Below are 22292 nucleotides of genomic sequence, written 5' to 3'. Positions count from 1 at the left end.
CACACACACACACACACACACACACACTCACATACACACTCTCCAACCTCCAAAGCACCAGGCTGGGGAGTAGAAATGTGTGTGTGTGTGTGTATGTATGTGTGTGTGTGTGTGTGTGTGTGTGTGTACATGTATTTCGGCATTGGGGAGGAGGTGCGCCTAGCTGTGTATGTTTGGGTGACTGCTTAATTAGCATCCTGGTGGAAGGGGCAAGTGTAGCTGTGTGTGTGTGCTTCTCTGTGTGTCTGTGTGTTTCGTCTTTGGATGGGGGTGACTGTAGCTGAGCCCGGGTATATGGTGCGGCTGTGTGTGCGTGCGTGTGTGTGTGTGTGTGTGTGTGTGTGCGTCCGTGTCCGCGTGTGAACATGGCCCCAAGAACCACACACATGCTTCAGACAGCTGTTTCTGGCGGCCCTGGGGCTCGGGCTTCTCCGGGCACCCCAGCTAAGTGGCCACCTCCCAGCAGCCAGGCCCCGAGTCTCGCCAGCTCTCCCAACTGTGTCCAGGGCCCTGGCGCACACACAAAGGCCCCATAATGAACGCGCTGCACTCCCTTGCACTCGGCTCCTCACCCTGCACCCCCAGCGGCCAAGGCGAGCCTGCTAAACTGGAGACTCTCGGGGCAATGGGCGCGCAACCGGCCGCTCCCCGCCCAAACTCTGCGCCGCCCGACGCTCTGCGCCCCCCGCCCTGACCCCGACTCCCGGGGGCGCCCAAGCGCCGGTCGCCCCCGAGCCGACCCGGAGCGGCACGCTGCCGCCGCGACCCACCCCTGGCCGGGCTGAGCCCGCGGGCGCCCCCCCCGCCCAAGGCAGCGCGCCTCTTACCTTCCTCCTCCGTCTCCTCTTCCTCCTCCTCCTCCTCCTCCTCCTCCTCCTCCTCCTCCTCCTCTTCGTCGGCGGCGGCGCGGCGGCGGTGGCGGCGGCGGCGGCGGGACTAGGGCGCCCGTGTCCCCGAGCCCGGCACGGGCGTGGGGCTCAGTGGCGCCGGGCGGCGTGGCGGGCAGAGGCTGGCGGGGCGGCAGCAGCTGGCCCGGGACACGGGGAGCTGGCGCGCAGGCAGCGGGCTGCGGGCAGGCTGGCAGCGGCGCGCGCGGGCTCCTCGGGCGGGCTCCATGGCTGCGCCGCGGGCGGCACCATCGCCGTGGCTCGCTCGTCGCTCTCTCGCTCCAGGAGTGCGGCAGGCGGCAAGGTGACGGCTGGCCGCGAGGCAGCCGGACAGCCGAGGCGGGGAGGGGAGAAGGGGCGGGGGAGGGGGCGGGGGCGGGGGCGGGGGAGGGGGAGTGCAGAAAAGAGGGGCCTCTCAGGAGCCTCCCGACCCTCGAGTGCTGGCGTCGGTTTCCCCGATTGGGAACGCGGCTTAAAGGCACAGCTCCCGGCTAGGGTCACAACTAAAAATAAGCACAAAATTGACAATTGGGGAAAGAATCTCCCAAGACACAACCCAGCAACCCAGCAACCCAGCCACCCAGCCCGGCGCTTCCTCACTTCTTGAACCTGACTGTTCGGTTTGAGCTCTGCCGGGAACTGCTGGCAGCTAACCGGGCAAGCCAATTTCCGAAGTGAACCCGGAAAAGTGCGGGGGTGGGGGTGGGGGAGTGAACTGCCGAGAAGGGGCGACGGGAACGCTCGCTTAGGGACACTATTCCCTGGCCCCTGACCTTGCCTCCCCAAGCTCCCCTCGCCTCCCATTTGCTCGCCTTTCGCTGGGGTTGCCTTTCCGGCAGCTCCGCTCCAGGTCAACGCTGTCAACATCTACACGCACTTTGAGTTTCGGCTCGGATCCTGCCGGCAGCGTCTCTCCTCAGCACTGGAGTGCGAGCTGTTTGGAGGCCAGGCCCAGCCCTGGAGACAACCTCGGGAAGGGAGCGATCTGCCAGCGGGCAAAGGTCCGCTTGGAGCATGAGGTTGGTTTGGTGAGAGGGGAAGGAGGTTAAGGTTTGTGTGCATGTGTGTTCGCCAGCAGATGGAGGGAGGGTCCTGCGCAGACACACACACACACACACACACACACACACACACACACACACATCCAGAGGAGAGTAGCTAGGCACACAGCACAGTGCCTGATGAATGATCTCAGGACATTTTTAAGAGACACGTTGTGAATACTAAACACATAGCAGCCAAGACTCAAGAAAGGCTCTTGGTCTTCTAGCTGCCTTCAGACCCCCTTGGAGGAGTTTTAGGGACGAAGAAAAAGGCCACTCTCCCTCTCCCGCAGAGGACAGCCTCTGTGGGGACCCCGGGGGGACTGAGAAGCTGGACATCAGGTCTGGGAGGGCAGAAGTTTAGGCCAGGGAAGAGAAAGGCAGAAGGAAGCAAGCGTTAGAGTTGAAGAGCCACGGGTGATGTCAAATGTATGGTGAATTTCTGAGTGCCAGAAGCATTTCAGAGAGCGCTAATGGACACATTCTGGCCTCAGCAGTTCTAGGGTGAAAAGTGAGCCTTCCTCCATTTCCTCTATGTGCCTGGACCTCTGGAAGGGGGGTTTTGAGAAAAGGGGACCCATTCCGGTTGGAATCTCTTCCTCACCTCCGGTTCTTTTTAAGCAGAAGAGGCATAAGGGCTACTGAGGGCCAATGAGGGCTCCTCTTGGTGGGGCAAGAGGATGGGCTTGTGAGCTGCGTGGAATTTCCAGGATCCAGAGAAGATCTCCGGGTGCAGGGCTCTGTGGCTCCCTGCAGCTAGGATCAGCAGTGGAGTAGCTGACTAGTGGATTGGCCATCCATCCAGTGAGCACACTTTTGCTTTCTTCCTGGCACTTCCTACCTTGAAAAAAAGATGGAAATTCCCTGCATCTGGAATGGGGGTAGCCCAGGCTGGACAAACAGGCTGATAGAAGTATCAAAAATGGATGGTGATTGAAAGTAAAAACATGCAGGGAGAAAAACATCCAATATTCCTGGCAAATGCACAGGCCGACCCATACATGAGATGATGTTCTGAGGAACATAACACACACACACACACACACACATACACATACACACACACACACACACACGCACACACCCAGGGACACACACACGGAGTCACACATAGGACCACAGACATACTGAGCTAGTACGAAGAAGAAGAAGAAGAAGAAGAAGAAGAAGAAGAAGAAGAAGAAGAAGAAGACGACTAGCCAGAGAAATGACTCAGACTTGATTTCTAATCCTTCCAAAAGAGAGAGGTGATGAGAAGCAGGGAAGAGTTGGCCTCCTGTCTCCAGGGACTGGAGAGGGAGCCGGGAACCAGCTGTCCAGTATGCATAATGCTATTTGCAGCCAGACAGTTAGTTCCTGGCTGGCTTCCTTGGGGCGATGTCTGGTAGGGGGGAACCCCCTCCAGAATCCTCTGATCCATACCCTGTGTGTTCCTTATTAATATTAATAACACAGATACAACAAGTTGGTTTGTATCAGTTCTCACAATAAAACTCAATGGGTTAATAACTAAAATAAATGCATTTTGTGATTCTGATTAGCCGTCTTCTGCTGCTTGCTGGGTTCACTGCAAGCATATGCCCAGGCTCCAGTCAATCTGCTGTGTGGTAAACAAAAGCAAAGAAGGGATAGTGAAGGGGGAAAGAGTATTAGAAGGGACTGTGTCACTGGACAAATGCTTGTGTGAAGGCTCCCCGGGTGACCAGTGAGGCACTGTACAGTTTAGAGTAGTAATTAAGGGCACAGCTTTTGGAATCTGCTTCTTTAAAAAAAAAAACCCTGCTTATTTATTTATTTTGAGAAAGAGAGAGGTAGGGCAGAGAGAGAGGGAGAGAGAGAATCCCAAGCAGTCTCTGTGCTGTTGATGCTGCGCCCCACCTTGGGGTTCAATCCTACCAACTGTGAGATCATGACCTGAGCCAAAATTGAGAGTTAGATGCTTAACGGACTGAGCCACCCAGGCGCCCCACAATCTGCTTCTTACTAGCGGTGTAACCTTAGGTATGTCACTTAACCTCTCTGAGCCTGGGGATGGAGATGATATAATTTCCCTGTAGAGTTAGCAGGAGTATTGAATGACAAAATGGATGTAAAAGGTCTCAGTAAATGGTAGCTGTCATTCTTTCTCAAGATCAATCTGCCTCCTAGTCAGTTGCTACAAGGCTCCCCGTTTTGTTTTTATTCTGCTTCATTCTGGGTCTGAAGTGATGTAGCATTTGCATTGTTTCCTGCTGTCTCGGCCAAAGTGAGTTCTTAAGCCTGTCTGCACATTGGCTGACTTCATTTCCAAAGGGAGCTCTCCCACCCCACCCCCATCCCAGAGAATCACAGGCAAGTGTTGTTGGATTTTGTTTTTGTTTTTGTTGTTTGACAAGCTCTGAGCACTCCCTATGCTCAACAGAAATGAGGGAGGCGGGAGAGCAGGAGACAGGGTACAGAGAGGGTTCTTCAACATTCTTAGCCCCGCACCAAAATGCAGTAAAAGAAACACTTGAATGTAAAATTGGGACCCTCATTCCAGTTGCACTGAAATTTGTTGAGGACGATTCCCTCGGGGTAAGAATTCAGTCTTTTCCATCTCATGACAATTGGATGAAGAATGAAGATCTTCCAGCCAGAAGTCTATTTCCTATTAAAATCAATACGTTGAGACGACGCTAATAAGTGGCATTATTTTTTTCCCCTGCACACTGAGAGTGGATAGAGGCAGCCCAGCCTTACTGACACCTTGGACTGTAATCAGCACTTACCAACCAACCAACCAACCAACCACTGTTAACTGAGAATCCAGGGATAAATGGACAGAGACTCTCTTTGGCCTCCAGTAATGATAGTAATACTGACTAACGTTTGAGGACCCATTACTCACTGCGAGCAGAGCGCCTTGCTATGGCTCCTAGGAAAAGGAGGACGGTTCTTCATCCCAGGGGATACAATTAGTTCCACTCCCCTGGTAGGACCTCCAGCCAGCCCTGAAAGCTTTACATGCATTAACTGATTTCATGATCACCACAACCCTCTTACCTAGGGAACATCATCCTTATTTTACAAAGGAGGCAGCCAAGACTCACGTAGCAGTAAATGGTGGAACCTGGATTCTAACCAGGTAATGACAATTAATAGTAACAATAATTATGCTTGCTAACTTTTATTGGGAACTTATTATGGGCCAGGCACTGTGCTAGCATTTCGCGTGCATTATCACTTGCAATCTTCACAATAAACCTGAGAGGGTAGTTAGTTACTTATGATTGAAGGAAAATGGAGACTCAGAGAGGTCAACTAGTCTCCACAAGGTCACACAGCTAGTGGGACCTAATCCAGGATTTGAACCCATCCCAATTTGACTACAATGGTTATAATTTCTCCAAAAGGGCTATGACTCCAACCCTTCAGTTGGGATTACACAGCAGAGACAGGCTGCCAACATTTTCCAGAGACTTACTAAGCTGCCTGCCTATGCTGAGGCAACGTGGCTATCCACTGGTGCCCAGGAAAAGATGAATAAGTGAAGAGAAGGGTACCGCTGATGGTGATGGCCAGAAGTGCATCTGCCAAAGGCAGCAAGGGGATCCCCTGGGTGGCTAGGCAGGTCCTGGGATGGTAGGAAGACAGCAGAATCAGAAAGATCAAGGAGGAAACCTACTTTGTAGTTTTCAGCTCCCAGCCTTTTATTCTCCTTCTTGCCTTTCAGCAAGACACCCACCATCCTCAAGCATCCCAGGCCCACCAGGCCCCTGGTGTTTGGGACAGGGTGGTTGGAGAAAAAGGGAGAGGAAACTCCTCAGCTCCTGAGCTACTGGGGAGATTGGGAGCAAGCAGGAAAGCTGGATGACAAAGAGAATGCCAGAGAAAAGAAATGAAGAAGAAAAGGATCATTTCGAAGGATTTGTCAGTAGGAGGAAGGACAAAAGGATGGGCAATTATTCCAAGAGGGCCTTTCGGTGGCCCTTTGCGTGCAAGTGCACCCCGTGTGCACTGGTAGACATTGGAAGGGACAACTCCCGGCAGGGCCATGAGCTGCAGATCCTCATCCGACTCTTTCCCAAGCCTGGGCTGGCTGGTGCCCTCTCCCTTCAAATGTACAACTGCTTGAGGGGCCTGCTGCCTGCTAGTGGTGTGGGTCCGAGCTAGCTCTCAGCTTCCCTGTCTATATTCTTGCCCCTCCCATACACAACTTGCTAGGGAGGTGCCCAGTCATGGGAGTGGGATCCCCACATTAGAACTGGGGTTCATCCTATAGTCATGCCCTGTGACCAGAATGTGGTCCACTGAGTTCTTGGCTTCCTCCCTGGGGTTTGGGGTCAGAGGGACACTATTTGCATCAGTAAAGCCCAGCCCTCTTTAGTGTTCCTGGTTCTTTAGTCTTCCCTGCCCCTGCTCATCTCACTTACCTAAGTACTGGCTTAACAAGATTTCCTTCTGGCATCCCATATGCACCTCCCCTCATTAAGCCCGCTTTTCCTAGATCCTCTTTGAGTGCTCTCCCCTAGACAGCTCTTCAGGCTCTAGGTATTTCCTTCTTTTTTTAATTTTTTTTTAATTTTAAGAGAGACAGAGACAGCACGAGTGGAGGAGGGGCAGAGAGAAAGGGAGAGAATCCCAAGCAGGCTCGGTGCCACCAGCCCAGAGCCCCATGTGGGGCTCCAACTCACAGAACAGTGAGATCATGAACCAAGCTGAAACCAAGAGTCAGATGCCTAACTGACTGAGCTACTCAGTAGATGCCTACTGACTGAGCTTGCTCTGGGTATTTCCCAAATGCAATCTCTGTCCCCCATCAAAATGTATCCATCCCCTATCATAGTTCTAGATGATCCCATGAACTAATTTATCCTTAGGTAAACACAGACCTTAATTGGCAGTGCTTCTCAACCTTCTCTCTCTCTCTCTCTCTCTCTCTCTCTCTCTCTCTCTCTCACACACACACACACACACACACGCACACATCCACACTCTCACAGAATCCCTAACAATACAATAAAGTGAGAATCTGGAAGTCAAAGCCAAAGTGGCCCAAAGTGTCAAATTTCTTCAAAGTCTCACACTTAATTTTGAAACGTGAATTTCCACATTCTACACCATAACTATACTGGTGTTTGATTTACTATGTGAGCAACTGGAGAGCTTTAAAATCCTTGCATAAATGGAAACTCCAAAAAGATGCACTCTGTTTATCCCATGGCTCCATGCACCCCACAATGAGGCATAGAGACACCCATTCAAGAGGCACTGAATAATGCATTATCCCAGAACCTGCTTGCTTTTGACCCACTATCTCTACTGAAGGGAGTGGTGAGAAGGAAGAATGACTAGAGCCATTTGCAGTGTTGGGGTGCAGCAGTGTGTGTGTGTGGGCGGGGAGTCTGTCTTCTTAGTAAGCCTAATTTCCCCCTCAGGACTTGAAGCAGGACCACCCGAACCTGTAGGTCCCAGAGGGCTCAGGCAGCCTCCTAGTTGGTGTGATGCGAGCCATCCCCTGACTCAAATTCACCCGCCTCCTGACTGTGTGTGCCGGAAATTCTCCTTTGGGTTAAGGCCCAGTCTCCAGAAGGTCCGGGTAAATTGCACATGTTATCTGGAATGGACAGCACATTAAGTCATTAGCGCGCATTAATGCACTCGCCTGAATAAATCTATCAGATTGCCTGTCACCTCTCGAGGGCAGTGCTGTGAGGGGATGAGACAGTGACCAAGGACCTTTCCTTGGGGTACTACGGAGTGGGTTGGAGGAGCTCTCATGCGGCATTTCCCCAGCTGTGAGCCTTGACCCTGCTGCAACAGAATCCTGTAGGGAGCTGTGAAAAGGCTGATTCCTGGGCCCCACCCTGGACCCCCAGACTCTATTTAACAAGCACCCTGGGTCAAGCCTGCATCCAAGTGCAGCCAAAGCAAGCCTGAAGGGAGGGATGCTGCTCTGGGGACCTTGGAAGCCAGGGCCAAATAAGCCGCCACTGAAGGCCCGGGGCTAACCCCCCCCACCCACCCCCCACCCACCCCCGCCGTGCAGCTTTCCATGGCCCTAGCCCTACTCTGGAGCTCCTTTTTTTGATATCTTCTTAGAGAAAGAGCTTTTTCATGGCTGGTTCCTACTTGCCCACCTCCTTCAAGCAGAGGGAGCCCTGCAGAGAGAGGGCCAGTGGCCCAGGAAGGCCTTGGAGTGTGGGAGGTGAATTGACAGGCTCTGGGGAATTGCCCAACGCTTCCTTGTATGCCTTCCTTCGCTAGCCCCCTGCTGGCATCTTAGGCATGTTTGCCCTCCTGGAGTTAGGAAGCAAAACACCAATTTAAATCGATGCTGATGGAGCCTGTCAGATGCCAAGCGCTTGCCGCTGCTGTTGCCACCAATATAGCTATTCCCCATGAGGGAGTTCGGCGTGCACTTGGGACATTGCTGCTGGGAGCCAGCCTCCTCGCCTTTGCTCACCTGTCTGGGTTGGGGTGGGGGTGGGGGTGGAGTGAAATTTGGAAAGGAGAATCTGAGTGGATGACAGGAAATGTTCCTAGGTTGATGAGCAGAGGGCTGGGTTAGGCCACTGTGTGGTCATGGACACTTGATTTAACCTCTCTGTGCTTAAGGTCCCCCTGGGGGGAGAGGGGAAACTCTGAAGGAGAATCAAACCTCTGCCCAATGTTTTTCACAGGGCTGAAGACTTACAGAAGGGTATGCCTGGAACTTTTCGGAAAGAAAACACCACATAGAGACAAATGTCCCCGGAAGACTCTAGGGAAGAAAGAGTGTTCGAATCCACCTCCCTGCAAAATCTTGGGAGTCCTTGATCATCTGATAAATGTGCCAGTGAGTGCTAATGGACCAACAAGTTTCCCAACACTTTGCGTTTTGTCCAGAACCAAGTTTTCAATGTCTTTCTCCAAAGATGTGACTAATAGCATGAATGTTTGATACAGAGGAGGCAGGTGGCTGAGGAGTTTGAGGGAGAGGGGAAGCTTTCCTGGTTCACCCTCAGATAACCCCTTCCAGGGGCACAGGGCTTTACAGCTGGCTTTTTTTTAAGTTTATTTATTTGGAGAGACACAAAGAGAGAGAGAGAGAGCGAGAGCAGGATAAGGGCAGAGAGAGAGAGAGGGAGAGAGAGAATCCCAAGCAGGCTCCGAGCTGTCAGGGCAGATCTGACGTGGGGCTCGATCTCAGGACCACGAGATCAGGACCTGAGCCAAAATCAAGAGTTGGACACTTAATTGAGCCACCCAGCCACCCCTACAGCTGGCTTTTATTTCATCTTCACAATAACACTGTGAGGCATGTAAGGCTGCTATAGTCACCCGTTTTATTTTTCTTTTTATTTTTTTAAAGGTTATTTATTTTGAGAGAGACAGAGTGAGCAGGGGAGGGGCAGAGAGAGAGAGAGAGAGAGAGAGAGAGAGAGAATCCCAAGCAGGCTCCACATTATCAGTGTGTGGAGCCTGATGTGGGGGCTCAAACTCATGAACCACGAGATCATGACCTGAGCCAAAATCAAGAGTTGTACGCTTAACGGACAGAGCCGCCCAGGTGCCCCTATAATCATCCATTTTAGAGATGAGGAAACTAAGGCTCAGATTGGCCAAATAACTGCCCAGGGCCACCCAAGCAGGAAGCCAGTGATTCCTGGATAGAGTGTTCCTCATGCTTGTCCTTGCCTACTCCACCTGAGCAGAAGGCTCAGGAATACCAGACCTTAGAGGGATCAGCGGTTTCTCCCATTGACCTTTTTGTCTGTTACTGATCTCTGCTTTCTTCACTCTGTTTTTTCTGGATCTGATTTTCTGCTTCTCTGGCTGCCATTCACCAGACAGGGAAGAAAAAAAAATAGCTTTGCAGGAAAGCAGGTGTTGGCTTGTGTGTCTTGGTGGAGTAAAGCAATAACCCCCATAAAGGCTTGACTAGAACATTCTCACCGCTGGACTGTCAGTAACTTGCTGTGTTTGACCTGGAGTAAATTGATTAACCTTTCTGCCTACGAGTTCTCGTCTTTTCAACCTGCGTAAGTCTCTCCAGGCTCATAATGGGGTGGGCTTGAGGGAATGAGGTGGGGAAAGAGAGCGGGTGGGAGATGGGGTTGGCTAATGAAAAACAAGAGCTGAAAAGCACTTTGCAACCATTCCTAAGTGATGCATTGATGTTTAATGGCATTCATTGTCTCCAAAGCCATGGCTCAGAAATGGGAGGCATTTGTTAAGGCACTGCAGGCAGTTCCCTGGTAATCCAAGAAGCCTCCTATTTAGGGGAAAGGCCTAATTATAGCTTCTTCTTTTCCTTATCACCCTCTCTTGTTCATTAAGACCAAAGGACATTTGCTCAGGAAATCAGATCTTGGTTTTAGAAGATTTCATCTGCTCCCACAAATTGAATTTCCCACCTGGAGTCAAATTCTCTATTTATAACAGAGATATTATCTGCCCAGAAATCTGTCCTTGGTACAGGCCTAAGCTTGCTGAGATGTGCTTTGAATGGTGACCAGCTCCATGGGTTTGGTGAGCCTGAAGGAACTCAGGCTGTGGTCTCAGGGTGTGGAACCCAGACTGCATCTTTTGGAGAGAAGCTTGGACTCCAGCTGGCTTTGTCAGCTGGGGCTTGGCCCCTGTCAATGCTTGAGCACGTGTTCAGTGGCTGCAGCCCCAGGAGGTTTCTTAAAGGCTTAGTCTCAGCTTTGGTCTCCCTATCTTCACCTCCAATCCGCCATGTGTAGACAGGTCCATCTTGCCAAAGCGTGGCTGGCACCATGACATTGTCCTGCTCAGACGCCTTCAGTGGCTGCCCTCACCCCATAGCATAAGCTCTAAACCCTTTTGCTAGTGTCCATTTACCACTAGTCCATTCTGAGAACTGCTCCCTCCACCAGGCTTTTCACTCTTCCTTATTCCTATCCCGCCTTCTGCATTTTGGTCTTGCAGTTTTCCCCAGGCCTGTGTGGCTCTCTCTTTTCTCTGCTTAGCCAACCCTGTCCTTCCCCCTAGGCCTCAGCCCCATCGTCTGTGAGGGCCCCATCCTCCTAGGAATGGTAAACACTTCTCCCCGTACTAGTCTTTTGGCACATATCAGAGAGTGAATGCTTCGTCACAGCACGTGTATTCTTGGCTACGGCTGTAATTTGTCCTTTTGCGGATGTAGCCCTTTCCCCCTATCTTTGTGGGCATAGACCAAGCCTTATACTATTTAAAAAAAAAGTTTATTTATTTATTTGGGGGGGGTGCACACACAGAGAGAGGGAGAATCCCAAGCAGGCTCAGAGCTCGATGTAGGACTTGAACTCATGAACTGTGAGATCATGACCTGAGCTGAAATCAAGAGTCGGACACTTAACCCACTGAACCACCCAGGTCACCTCTTGTGCTCCTTTTGATCTTCCAGATTGCCTGGTCCAATGCTGGGTGATGGCCAGTAGGGAGCTGGGCCCAGGTTTCCTGCCCCTTCATCCCATAGTTCCCTGCAGCTCTGCAGTCTCTGATGGCTGCTTTGACTTCAGCCTTCAGGGCCTCCCCCTCTCCATCCCCTTCACTAGAAGCTCCTAGCACCATTCAGTAGCTCGCTTTTATTAATCATTTTTTTGGTTCCTCTTTGGACCTTCTTCAGTTTCTCTGAAATTAATCAATCCAAAGGCAGCCAAGAAAAAAAAACCTGGGAAGTCGGGGAAGTTTGTCTTTCATACGACCCTCCCTTAGATGGTTTTTCAGTGTCTGCAGAGCCAGTCAGCCATTGTTTTCGCTAACTCTTCTCTGAGATTAAACTTGACAGAAAGAGGCTTGTAAATGTCCTTCTCAAAATTAAAAAATATATTCTTGATTGTGTAGGGAGATGCTCTGAGTTCTCGAACCCTGGGTAGCTGGAAGCTGGGACAAAGTGGTTGTTCTAAGATAGAAATGCATTTCCTGGGGCTCAAACAGGGGTGGTGGGAATGTGTCTTTAGGGAAGGAAGTATCTTTCTTTGTTCTGGGAGGGATCACTTTTAGTCATCTATCCCTCCATGAACCTCCATGGCCCATGAAGTTATTCAAATACAGCTACTTCAGCCTGGCCTGGGAAATCTTCTCTTTAATCAGAAGATGGGGGAGAGGCCCACACCACTGGTTGGAGCAGGAGCCTATATTTACTGAGCCTTTTCCAGGTGCCAGGCATGGTGCCATACAGGTCACATCAAAGATCTCATTAAAACATTATAATGACTCTATGAAGTAAGTGCTTTTATCCATGATTGCAGATGAGGAAACTGAGGCACAAAGAAGTGAGATACTTTGCCTAAGGTCACTAGCTAGTAACTGGCAGCACTGGGATTCAAGCCCAGGTATATCTGATGCCAAAGCCCATGAACTTCACCACTATTCTATTCCACCCTGACAAATAAAACTGTCTTTGTGGAGGGGCACTTGGGTGGCTCAGTCTATTGAGCGTCCGACTTCGGCTCAGGTCATGATCTCACGGTCCCCCATTTATGGATTTGAGCCCCGCAATGAGCATTGCACTGTCAGCGTGTAGCCTGTTTCAGATTCTCTGTCTCCCTTTCTCTCTGCCCTTTCTCCACTCATGTTCTCTCTCTCTCAAAAATAAATAAACATTTTTTAAAAACTTAAAAAACCTGTCTTTGTGGAGCCAGCATATAAAAAAGCACCACCCTTGACTACTTTCTCAGTGCTCTTCAAGGCATGCTTTAAAGCTACCACCTATGACTTACGTTTTCATCATACTTTTAACAACCACAATGTCACCAATGTCATACCCACATCTCCTTTACTAGTCTAGTACAGAAGGCCAATTGATGGGATCACAGGCTCCAGAAACACACTGCTTGGGTTCAAATCCCAGCTCTGTCCCTTTCTAGCTGTGTGACTTGGGATAGATTGCTGAATCTTTCTGCATCTTCTTTTCCTCATCTATAAATTAGGGCTGGTAATAATCCTCACCTCAGAGAATTGCCAGAGGCATTAAATGAGGTAATGGATGTATGGTGCTTAGCACAGTACTTGGTGCATAGAAAGCTCTCAGTGAATGTTATCTATTATTATTCTCTCTTCTTTTGCCCTTACTTACCCAGGGTTTCCAGACACCTCATGACATTTTCCGGGTCCCAAGGACTCCCCTCCACAGCATCCTTTCAGACCTGCTGATGTACTTTACTTCTCTGAACATCAACCTTTTCACATCGAACCTAATACTGAGCCCTAGTCCCTCCCTTAATTGTTAGCTCTTAGAAAACAATCCTATCTTCATCAAAATTAAAACCTTTCATACATCAAAGGACACTATTAACACAGTGAAAAGGCAACCCATGAAATGGGAGGAAATATTTGTAAACCATGTATCTGATAAGGGATTAGTATCCAGAATATATAAAGAACTCCTAACTCAACATCTTTTCTTTAATTTTTTTAATGTTTATTTATTTTTGAGAGAGAGAGTGCATGCATGAGCAGCGGAGGGGCAGAGAGAGAGGGAGACACAGAATCCAAAGCAGGCTCCAGACTCTGAACTGTCAGCACAGAGTCCAATGCGGGGCTCCAACTCACGAACCATGAGATCATGACCTGAGACAAAGTCGAACACTTAACCAACTGAGCCACCTAGGCACCCCCTAACTCAACATCTAAAAAGCAAACAACCAAATTTTAAAATGTGCAAAGGACTTTACTAGACATTTCTCCAAAGAAGACATACAAATGGACAGAGTACATGAAAAATTCCTCAAGAGAACTAGTCATTAGGGAAACACGAATCAAGACCATTATGAGATACCACTTTGCATTCATTATGATGGCTACTGAAAACAACAACAGGAAATACCAAGTGTTGGCTAGGGTGTGGAGAAACTGGAACCCTCATACATACTGCCGTTCAAAAGGTAAAATGAAGCAGCTCCTGTGGAAAACCGTGTGGTGATTCCTCAGAAAATTAAACATAAAATAACCAGATGATCCAGAAATTCTATTTCTGGGTATATACCCCAAAGAATTGAAAACAGGGACTTGAACAGATATTTGCACACCTCTGCTCATAGCAGCATGATTGACAATAGCCAAAATGTGGAAACAATGCAAATGTCCATGTATGGACATGAATCCATAAATTAAATGTGAGGAGATAAATCTGCATAGTCAAAATCATCCTTAAAAGTCTCTTTTTATTTTTTAATGCAAATAGAGAGCTACAGGTAGCCAGCAGTTGTGTCCAGATTCAACAACACTCTACAAGCAAATCCTTTCCTTTTTTTAAGTTTATTTATTTATTTTGAGAGCAAGAGACAGAGAAAGAGCACAAGCGGGGGAGGGGCAGAGAGAGAGGGACACAGAATAATAAGTAGGCTCCTGGCTCTGAGCTGTCAGCACAGAGCCCGACACGGGGCTCGAACTCATAGACGTTAAGATCATGACCTGAGCCGAAGTCAGCCGTTTAACCAACTGAGCCACCCAGGTGCCCCTAAATAAACTTTTTAAAAATAAAATAAAATAAATTCCTTAACCTTTGATGCACTTGGGCACTGAGAATACAATGGTGAACAGGATAGACAAGGTTCCTGTTCCCATAGAGCTTACATTCTAAAGGGGAGGGAGAGAGAAAATCTAGTCAACAAATGAACAAACAAGATATTTTCAGGTAGCAGTAAGTGCTGTGAAGAAAATAAAACAACGATGGGGGTAGCTACTTTATATCAGGTAGTCCAGAAATGCTTCTTTGTAGAAGTGGCATTGTGACATTTAACCTGATTTCTGAATGATAAAAGGAGCCAGTCCTATGAGGATCTGGGGGGAGGGCATTCTGGGTAGAAAACACAGCTTGTGCAAAGGCCCTGAGGCTTGAACTAAGCTTAAGGTAAACGAAGAACGTAAAGAAGTCCAGTGAATGTGGAGATGAGTTTGGAGAGCAAGGCAGAGGCCAGATTATGGAGGGACTAATTGGCCCTGGTGAGGATTTGGGTTCTAGTCTAAATCCAACAGAGAGCCATTAAAGTTTTAAGCAGGTGAGTGACATGATCTGAAAAAATAACTGCCTTAAATAGATCATTGGTATCTGTGGAGGATGGGTCCATGTGAGAGTTGATGCTGGCTTTGGCTAAGACAGGAGTAGTAAAGATAAAAGTAGATAGGTTCTGGCTGTACTTGGGAGCTTGATAAGCTCTGTTGAAGGATTGGATGTAAGAGATAAGGTAAAAGGGTAACAATAGGGATGACACCTGGATTTTTCCTGAGCAACCGGATGATGCCATTTACTAAACATGGTGGTGCCATTTACTAAAGTGAAAGTGGGAGTGGAGTGATTTGGGGGCTAGAAATCAAGAGTTCCATTTTGGCTATGTTAAGTCTGAGATGCCAGTGAGATACCCAAGAGAAGCTGCCAAGTAGGCAGTCAAAAATAATAATGATAAGGTGCACCCGGGTGGCTCAGTCAGTTGAGCATCCTACTTTGGCTCAGGGCATGATCTTGCTGTTCGTGAGTTTGAGCCCCATGTCGGGCTCACTGCTGTCAATGTGGAGCCCGCTTTAGATCCTCTATCCTCCCCGCTCTCTCTGTTCCTCCCCTGTTCATGCTCTCTCTCTCCTCAAAAATAAATAAAAACATTAAAAATAATAATGATGATAATAATAACAAACATTTGTTGATGGTTACCATGTGCCAAGTACTGTCCCAGATGCTCTATATGTATTAGATCACCTAATTCTCCAACAACCCTGTGAGGTCAGGTATTATTCTCATCCCACTTTAGAGAAGAGGAGGTGGAGGCAAAAAGGTTAAACACCTCACTCAGGGTCGACATGGCAAATGGCAGAGCCACCATAAGTGTGAACTCAAAGAGGAGGTGATGGCTAGATATGGAAATAAGGGAACATTCATTTTATTAATGCTATTTAGAGCTATAGGATTAGATGAATTGATTTTGCAAGAAGTGGGGTGGAGGGGTAGAGCCCTAAAACACCTGAAACATTTGGAGAAAAAGGGGTCAGCAAAGCAGACTGAGGAAGCACAGGGCAGGGGGCCAGCTAGGCAAGTGTGGCATCATGAGAGCCTAGAAGGGACAGTGTCTCCTGCTGAATGGGCTCACTGCTGCTGAGAGGGCTGGTATATTGAGGACAGAAAAGGAACTGCATTGATAGGACCAGTGTTTGAGAGAAGGAAGTCTAGTTTCCTACTGTTAGCATGCCCAAAGTTGTCTGATGTCCTGCCCCTTCCCTCTCCTTTCTTTTCTCCTCCCCTCTTCCCTCCCTTCAGTGATTCAAATACACTGAGGTCCACTTTAGTACTAGAATCTAAGGAAGGTCACAAAGGGTTCACACCTAGAATCTCACTATATCCTAATTAGTATTTGCTTTGGAAAGGACTTTAGAGTCAGTCTTAAGCTGCAAGACAGAATTCAGTAATGCCTGATCTGAAGAGTGTTCCCAGTGGGAGAAGGCGGCCTTGGGGTGTTGCTAATTGGCTGAAGGTAGGGAAATTGGCACCAGACACAGCAGTTTGGGCCTCTTTCCTGCCTTGTTGGGAACACAGCCTCAGAAGCATGGTACCTTCTAATTAATCTGCTGCATACCTCTTCACGGTAAACCATAAATAGCTAAAAGCGATATGTGCCTTTCTTAACACATAGAATTTCCAGGGGGACAAATACACTCTACATCTTTTTTATAGTGAAAACTCAGAATCCAGTTTGGTCTTGCTCGGGGATTCCCTGATTTGGGACTATTAGTTCACTACCTATTCTTGGTCATTATCCAGCTCTCAGAAAAGCCCATTCCTTTTCTACCTCTGGTCCATGCTGAGCCTCCCTTGAGTAACCAGTTGGTCTCCTCTACCTTCCAGATCCACAGAAATATACACTTTTTTTATTTTCCTTTTAAAAAAATATTTATTTAGTTTGAGAGAGACAGAGCAGGTGAGCAGAGGAGGAGCAGAGAGAGACAGGGAGAGAGAGAATCCAAAACAGGTTCCACACTGTCAGCACAGAGCTCAACACAGGGCTCAATCCCACAAACTGTGAAACCATGACCTGAGCCAGAATCAAGAGTCAGACACTCAACTGACAGAACCACCCAGGCACCCTGTTTTTCTCTTCCTTGAACAGTCCTTTACTTAGCTCCTCCCAAGAATAGAGGACCTGCCTTTCATCTACTTTTAGGGTGGGAACCTATGTTCAGGGTCAGAGGAACCTGTCCCCAAGACCAATTACACTGTAGCTCCATTTCTGAATATATACAAACCTCATCATTTGGCAGAGGGTTGCCCACTGTACTGGGGCAGAAGGACAGAGTTCACACAGTAGATCCTTACCAGGTTTATGTTGAATGCAGTAGACATGGTGTCTGACGTTGCTAATACCTGTAGGGCTAGACTGGGATGCTAGTTCATCCCGATCTTTATTAAGTCACTTTCTTTTTCTGGCTCTGACTTTACATCTGCAAAAAGAACAAATTGACTCAGATGATTTATGAAAGGCCTTTCTGATTCTGATGGCCAGTGATTATCCAGGGCTGGGGTCTACAGGAGATGGAAAAGATAAAAAGGAAATCTCTTCTTTAAGAAAATGTGGTACTGCAAGTCTCACCATGTCTAGAGAAGGGTGGAGAAATTCACTGGGGAGAAGGAGGAGCAGGGGAGTGCAAGAGAAAGAAAAGGACTTTTCATTCCAAATAATAATGGCTACCATTAGTGAACTTGAACCAGATGCCAGGCCCATTACCTGTCCCATTTAATTCTTACAACAGCTCCATGAGTTAAGTACCATTGCCATTTTAGAGAAGACAAACTGACACAAAACAGGTAAGCAAACTGTGTGGAGCTGGCAAAAGGCAGAGTCGGGCAGCAAACGTTGGCAGTCTGACTTTGGAGTGTGTGTACCCTTAACTAATCTGCTTCTAGAGACAGGAACCCAAGGAGTTCCCCTGGGGTATTTGGTGACCAACTCAGAGAAAAGGAAGCCAGGCCAAGTGCAGGAGCAGGGAAGAAACCAGAAGGACATTAAGAAAGATCCAAAGTCGGGCTCTGACTCGTTTGCATATAATGAGGCTGTCAGCTTCGAGACTCCTCACTGTCTGGAGTGGAGTGGCCACTGCTGCTCTCTGGATGCGTGAAGACCGAGGAATCCAGTGAATCTGTGTTCTAGGGACTGAGAGTACACATGTCCCCAAGCCATTGCCAGGGGTAGTGAGGACAGCGGGCTTTGCCAGCCTAGCCCCAAGCTGGGCACTTCTACTGGCTTTTTCAGTTACTCCGAGAGCAGGAACACCATGTCCTGCCTTTGCCCTGGGCCCTGAGAAATGTGCGCAGAGCAGGAGGGACATTTTTAACATTTTCCACTCCAAGCCTTCCCCACTTAGGAGCAATGGCCTCAAGGTTCATTTCTCTACTTACAACACCCAATCCTTCACCTGAATGAATCTGTCAGTTGTCTTCTGACAAGGAGCCAAAGACGGAACTACATACAGCAGTCATTGAAAACGCATCAAATAGACTCCTGTCTTTGACTTACTCATTCCAGAAAGATTCTGCGTGACTGCATTGCCTATTGACAACTCACCAAGCCCCGGGGAACCTGGCAAAAGGGAGGTTCCAGGCACCCAGTAGACAAAACTGAAACCCTGAAACCCTGAAAACCCTTTGTTTCCTCCCTGGAGAGGGGGAGGAACAATTTCCCTCCTGCTAAGCAGGTCCTTCTCCCTGTGGACCATCTTCTTCTCAGCTTACCTCCTCTAGCAGCATCACCCATAATTTTTTATTGGCATTTTCCCACTTTTTTGGGTTTTCCTCATTAGAAGAACATTTTCTCTAGGAAAGCCCAGTCAACCCAAGGGAATTCAATAGGGGTGGTCTGAACCTCGAAATCTTCCCACCTGGGACTTTCCAATGTCCAGGTGTGGGGCTGAGGTCAGGAGACCAAAACCTCACAGGTCACCTTTTCCTTGCCTAATCAGGAAGGTGTGCCCAAACCATTTCCCCCAGCATCCCCCAGTTTCTTAGGGAAGTGGCTAAATAAGACAGCATGGCTTCCCTGTTCCCTGCTCCCAGGCCCTCTTGTTCTGACCATAAGGTAACCTACAGCTCAGCCACCAAGCAGTTTTCAGACTCCTCTTTTATTTTTAATGTCTATTTTTATTTTTGAGAGAATGGGGTTGGGGAGGGGCAGAGAGAGAGGGAGACACAGAACCCCAAGCAGGCTTCAGGTTTTGAGCTGTCAGCACAGATCCTGATGCGGGGCTCGAACCCATGAACCGCGAGATCATGACCTGAGCCGAAGTCAGACATGTAACTGAGCCACCCAGGTGCCCCTCAGACTCCTCTTCAGAGCTGTCTGAGCTGGACCACTGAATCCACTGTGTTTACTGGATGGACTGCTTACTTGCTGGCAGGCACAAGCCTAGGCCAACTGAGAGGCTATCTCCCCAGCTGGTGTCATGATGCCAAAAGCTCAGATCACCTCTGCTCTTTCTTTTTTTCTTACGCTCCCTGCAGGAGGCCCATTTAGAATTTGTTTTCCCCTTCAAGGCACTCTTTGATGTTCTTTTAAGAGGATCTCTGTGCTGGAGGGATAAGCACAGACCAGACTCCTACCTCCTCACATCCCAGCTAGGGAAGGTTTTAGAGCCCTCTCCCGGTGCGGTCAGTGGGAGGGGAGCTACTATTTGGCTATAGATCCTTTCTGCTCTGATGCCCAGCCCTGCTCTCATTCCCTGGGAGGACACTGCCTTTCTACAACAGGACACTTGCCATCTCGAATGCTAGTTGCTCTTAGAGAGGAAGCTTGGAGAGCCTTTTGAATGTAAAGTTCCCAAGGTGATATGCATGGTGCAACCCTGATCCCTGGGCCACATTCTGTGCCAGGATTAGGGATACACCAGTAGAAAAGACAGATTGTTCTTGGCCTCCTGGAGCTTACAGTTTCATGGGAAGAAAGGCATGAACTGAATCATCATACACAACTAACGTAATTACAAGTCAGGATGAGTACAACAAAACATACACAGATGGTGCTCGAGTAGAGAATAAAAAAGGCGAGAGAACTTGACTTCATTTTTATCAAATGACATGTACGCCTGGTTAAAGAAAAATCAAACACTACGGAAAAACTAATAGTAAAAAGCAGATTCCTTTGCCCCACTTCCTCCACGTTTAGTTCCAAAAGCTGCCACTTTTAACCTTTCGCTTTTAGTTCTTCTGCTGTTTGACCTCCATTTTTCTAAATAATATACTTTTGTCTTCTTTTTTTTTTTAAAAGTAGTTTCCATGCCCATCAAGGAGCCCTACGCAGGGCTCCAACTCATGACCCTAACATCATGACCTGAGCTGAGATCAAAAAGAGTTGGTCGCTTAACCAACTGAGCCACCCAAGTGCCCCACCTCTTTTCTTGATTTATCATTTTGAGAAATTCATCTACTGGATTTCTACTATGATAGATCAGAATGCAGTGCTCAATAACACACCCACTTCTATTTCTCCACGCCTCCCGATACAGGTATATAATATCGTAGTTATAATGCTAATTACCTCTGGAACATTAAATAATATACGTAAACCCCTATAAATTGTTCCATCAACTATAGACAACATCTCTTAACTCCCCATTTTTATAAGATAAAACAATTCAAGTCTGTACCATGACTGACACCTCTTTCAGCTTTTACTAGTTTCTTTTTACTCCAGTTTCTATCAAATGCATAGCTACTTTTACATCATCAAGGTTGATGACAATGTAAAACACAGTTACATTGTTTTTTCTAATTCTGATTACATCTCCCATGCTTTGTTTTTAGGCTGATTCTACAAGTTGACAACGAAGAAGTAATGTTGATATTATTGTGACTTGGCAGATATAATTCACTGCAGACAGGGATGTATTATCATTTTCATTGGCCTTAACCACTTTTGCTTTGGTGGACCCTTCCTTCATGAAAAAAAGATCAAAAATGATATTTTATGACTTTATTAGTTATAAAGAGAAATGTATTAACATTATATATTAAAACATTTTCTTTGACCTAAATTTCATTTTTCCTTCTAATTTTTAAATAAATTGAAACAGTTTCATGGTCTCAAACTTCATATAATGGAATTATACACATGTTTCCTTTCATGTATGACTGTTTCATTGAAGATAGTGTCATTTTTATAATCTTTTAAAGCAACTATATTGAAGAATAAGTGACTTATAAGAAGTTGCATTTGTTAGAAGTGCACAGTGTGCTAAGTTCTGACATTTGTTTATATCCATGAAACCATCCCCACAATCAAGATCGAACATATCCAATACCTCCAGAAGTTTTCTAGGGCCTTCTGTAATTCATTTCCCCCATCCCTAGGCAACCACTGGCTGGCTTTCTGTCACTATACTTTAGGATTTTGTATAACCAGAATCATGCAGTATGTTAGTTTTGTGAGCATAGCATATTTGTGAGATTCATCCAGGTTGTTGTTTCAACCAATAGTCAATTCCTTTTTACTGCTGAGTGGTATTCCATGGTATGGCTATACCACAATTTGTTTATCTATTCACTTATACTGGGCATTTAAGTTATTCTCAATTTTTGAAAATTGTACACAAACTTCAAACAACATATGTGTACCATTTTTTTTACATTTTTAAAAAATGGTTATTTATATTTAAGAGAGGGAGAGAGAGAGAGAGAGACAGAGAGAGAGAGACAGAGAGAAAGAGAGAGAGACAGCACACGCACACAAGCAGGGGAGGGGCGGAGGGAGAGGGAGACAGAATCTGAAGCAGGCTCCAGGCCCTGAGCTGTCAGCACAGAGCCTGACACAAGGCTGGAACTCATGAGCTATGAGATCATGACCTAAGCCAGTCAGAAGCTTAACTGACTGAGCAACCCAGATGCCCCGAATGAACCAGTTTTTATGTGGACATATTCTCCTCTCTCTCTAGCAATGGAATGGCTAGATCATACAGTAGGTATAGGTTTAACTTTATAAGATACTGCCAGAGTGTTTTCCCAAATGCTTGTCCCATTTTAATTTTTTTAATGTTTTTATTTATTTTTGAGACAGAGAGAGACAGAGCATGAGCAGGGGAGGGGCAGAGAGAGGGGGAGACACAGAATCTGAAGCAGGCTCCAGGCTCTGAGCTATCAGCACAGAGCCCGACGTGGGGCTTGAACTCACGGAGTGTGAGATCTTGCCCTGAGCTGAAGTCAGATGTTCAACCCACTGAGCCACCCAGGCGCCCCGCTGTGCTTATCCCATTTTAAAATCCCACCAACAATCAGAGTTCCGGTGGCTCCACATCCTTGCCAAAACTTGGTAATTTGTATGCTTTTTATTTTAATTTCTGGTGGCTGTGTAGAGGTGTGTTATTGCCTAAAGTTTGATTTCTCATTTCCTGACTTTACTTTTTGTAAAGTGACACTTCAAATCTTTTGCTCATTAAAAAAAAA

General features: G+C 47.6%; 1 protein-coding gene across 1 annotated transcript; it reads right to left on the bottom strand.

Moving 5' to 3' along the window:
- Positions 1 to 868: 868 nt before the first annotated feature.
- LOC131502797 (uncharacterized) lies at positions 869 to 2007 on the bottom strand. The gene is made up of 2 exons (XM_058713804.1): positions 1700 to 2007; positions 869 to 1390 (listed from the first exon to the last, which is right to left on the bottom strand). The coding sequence occupies exons 1-2, from the start codon at positions 1752 to 1754 to the stop codon at positions 978 to 980; spliced, it is 468 nt and encodes a 155-aa protein (XP_058569787.1). The 5' UTR covers positions 1755 to 2007; the 3' UTR covers positions 869 to 977.
- Positions 2008 to 22292: the final 20285 nt, after the last annotated feature.

This window comes from Neofelis nebulosa, chromosome X (genome assembly GCF_028018385.1).
Source record: "Neofelis nebulosa isolate mNeoNeb1 chromosome X, mNeoNeb1.pri, whole genome shotgun sequence".
NCBI classification, from domain to species: Eukaryota; Metazoa; Chordata; class Mammalia; order Carnivora; family Felidae; genus Neofelis; species Neofelis nebulosa.
The sequence above is the reverse complement of the archived record's forward strand: the minus strand, read 5'-3'. Positions and strand labels throughout refer to the sequence as shown.

Coding starts and splice junctions, on each gene's coding strand:
- LOC131502797 (XM_058713804.1), bottom strand. CDS start 1,754: ATGTTGACAGCGTTGACCTGGAGCGGAGCTGCCGGAAAGGCAACCCCA. Junction 1,391..1,699: donor AAAGGCAACCCCAGCGAAAG/GCGAGCAAATGG, acceptor GCTTATTTTTAG/TTGTGACCCTAGCCGGGAGC.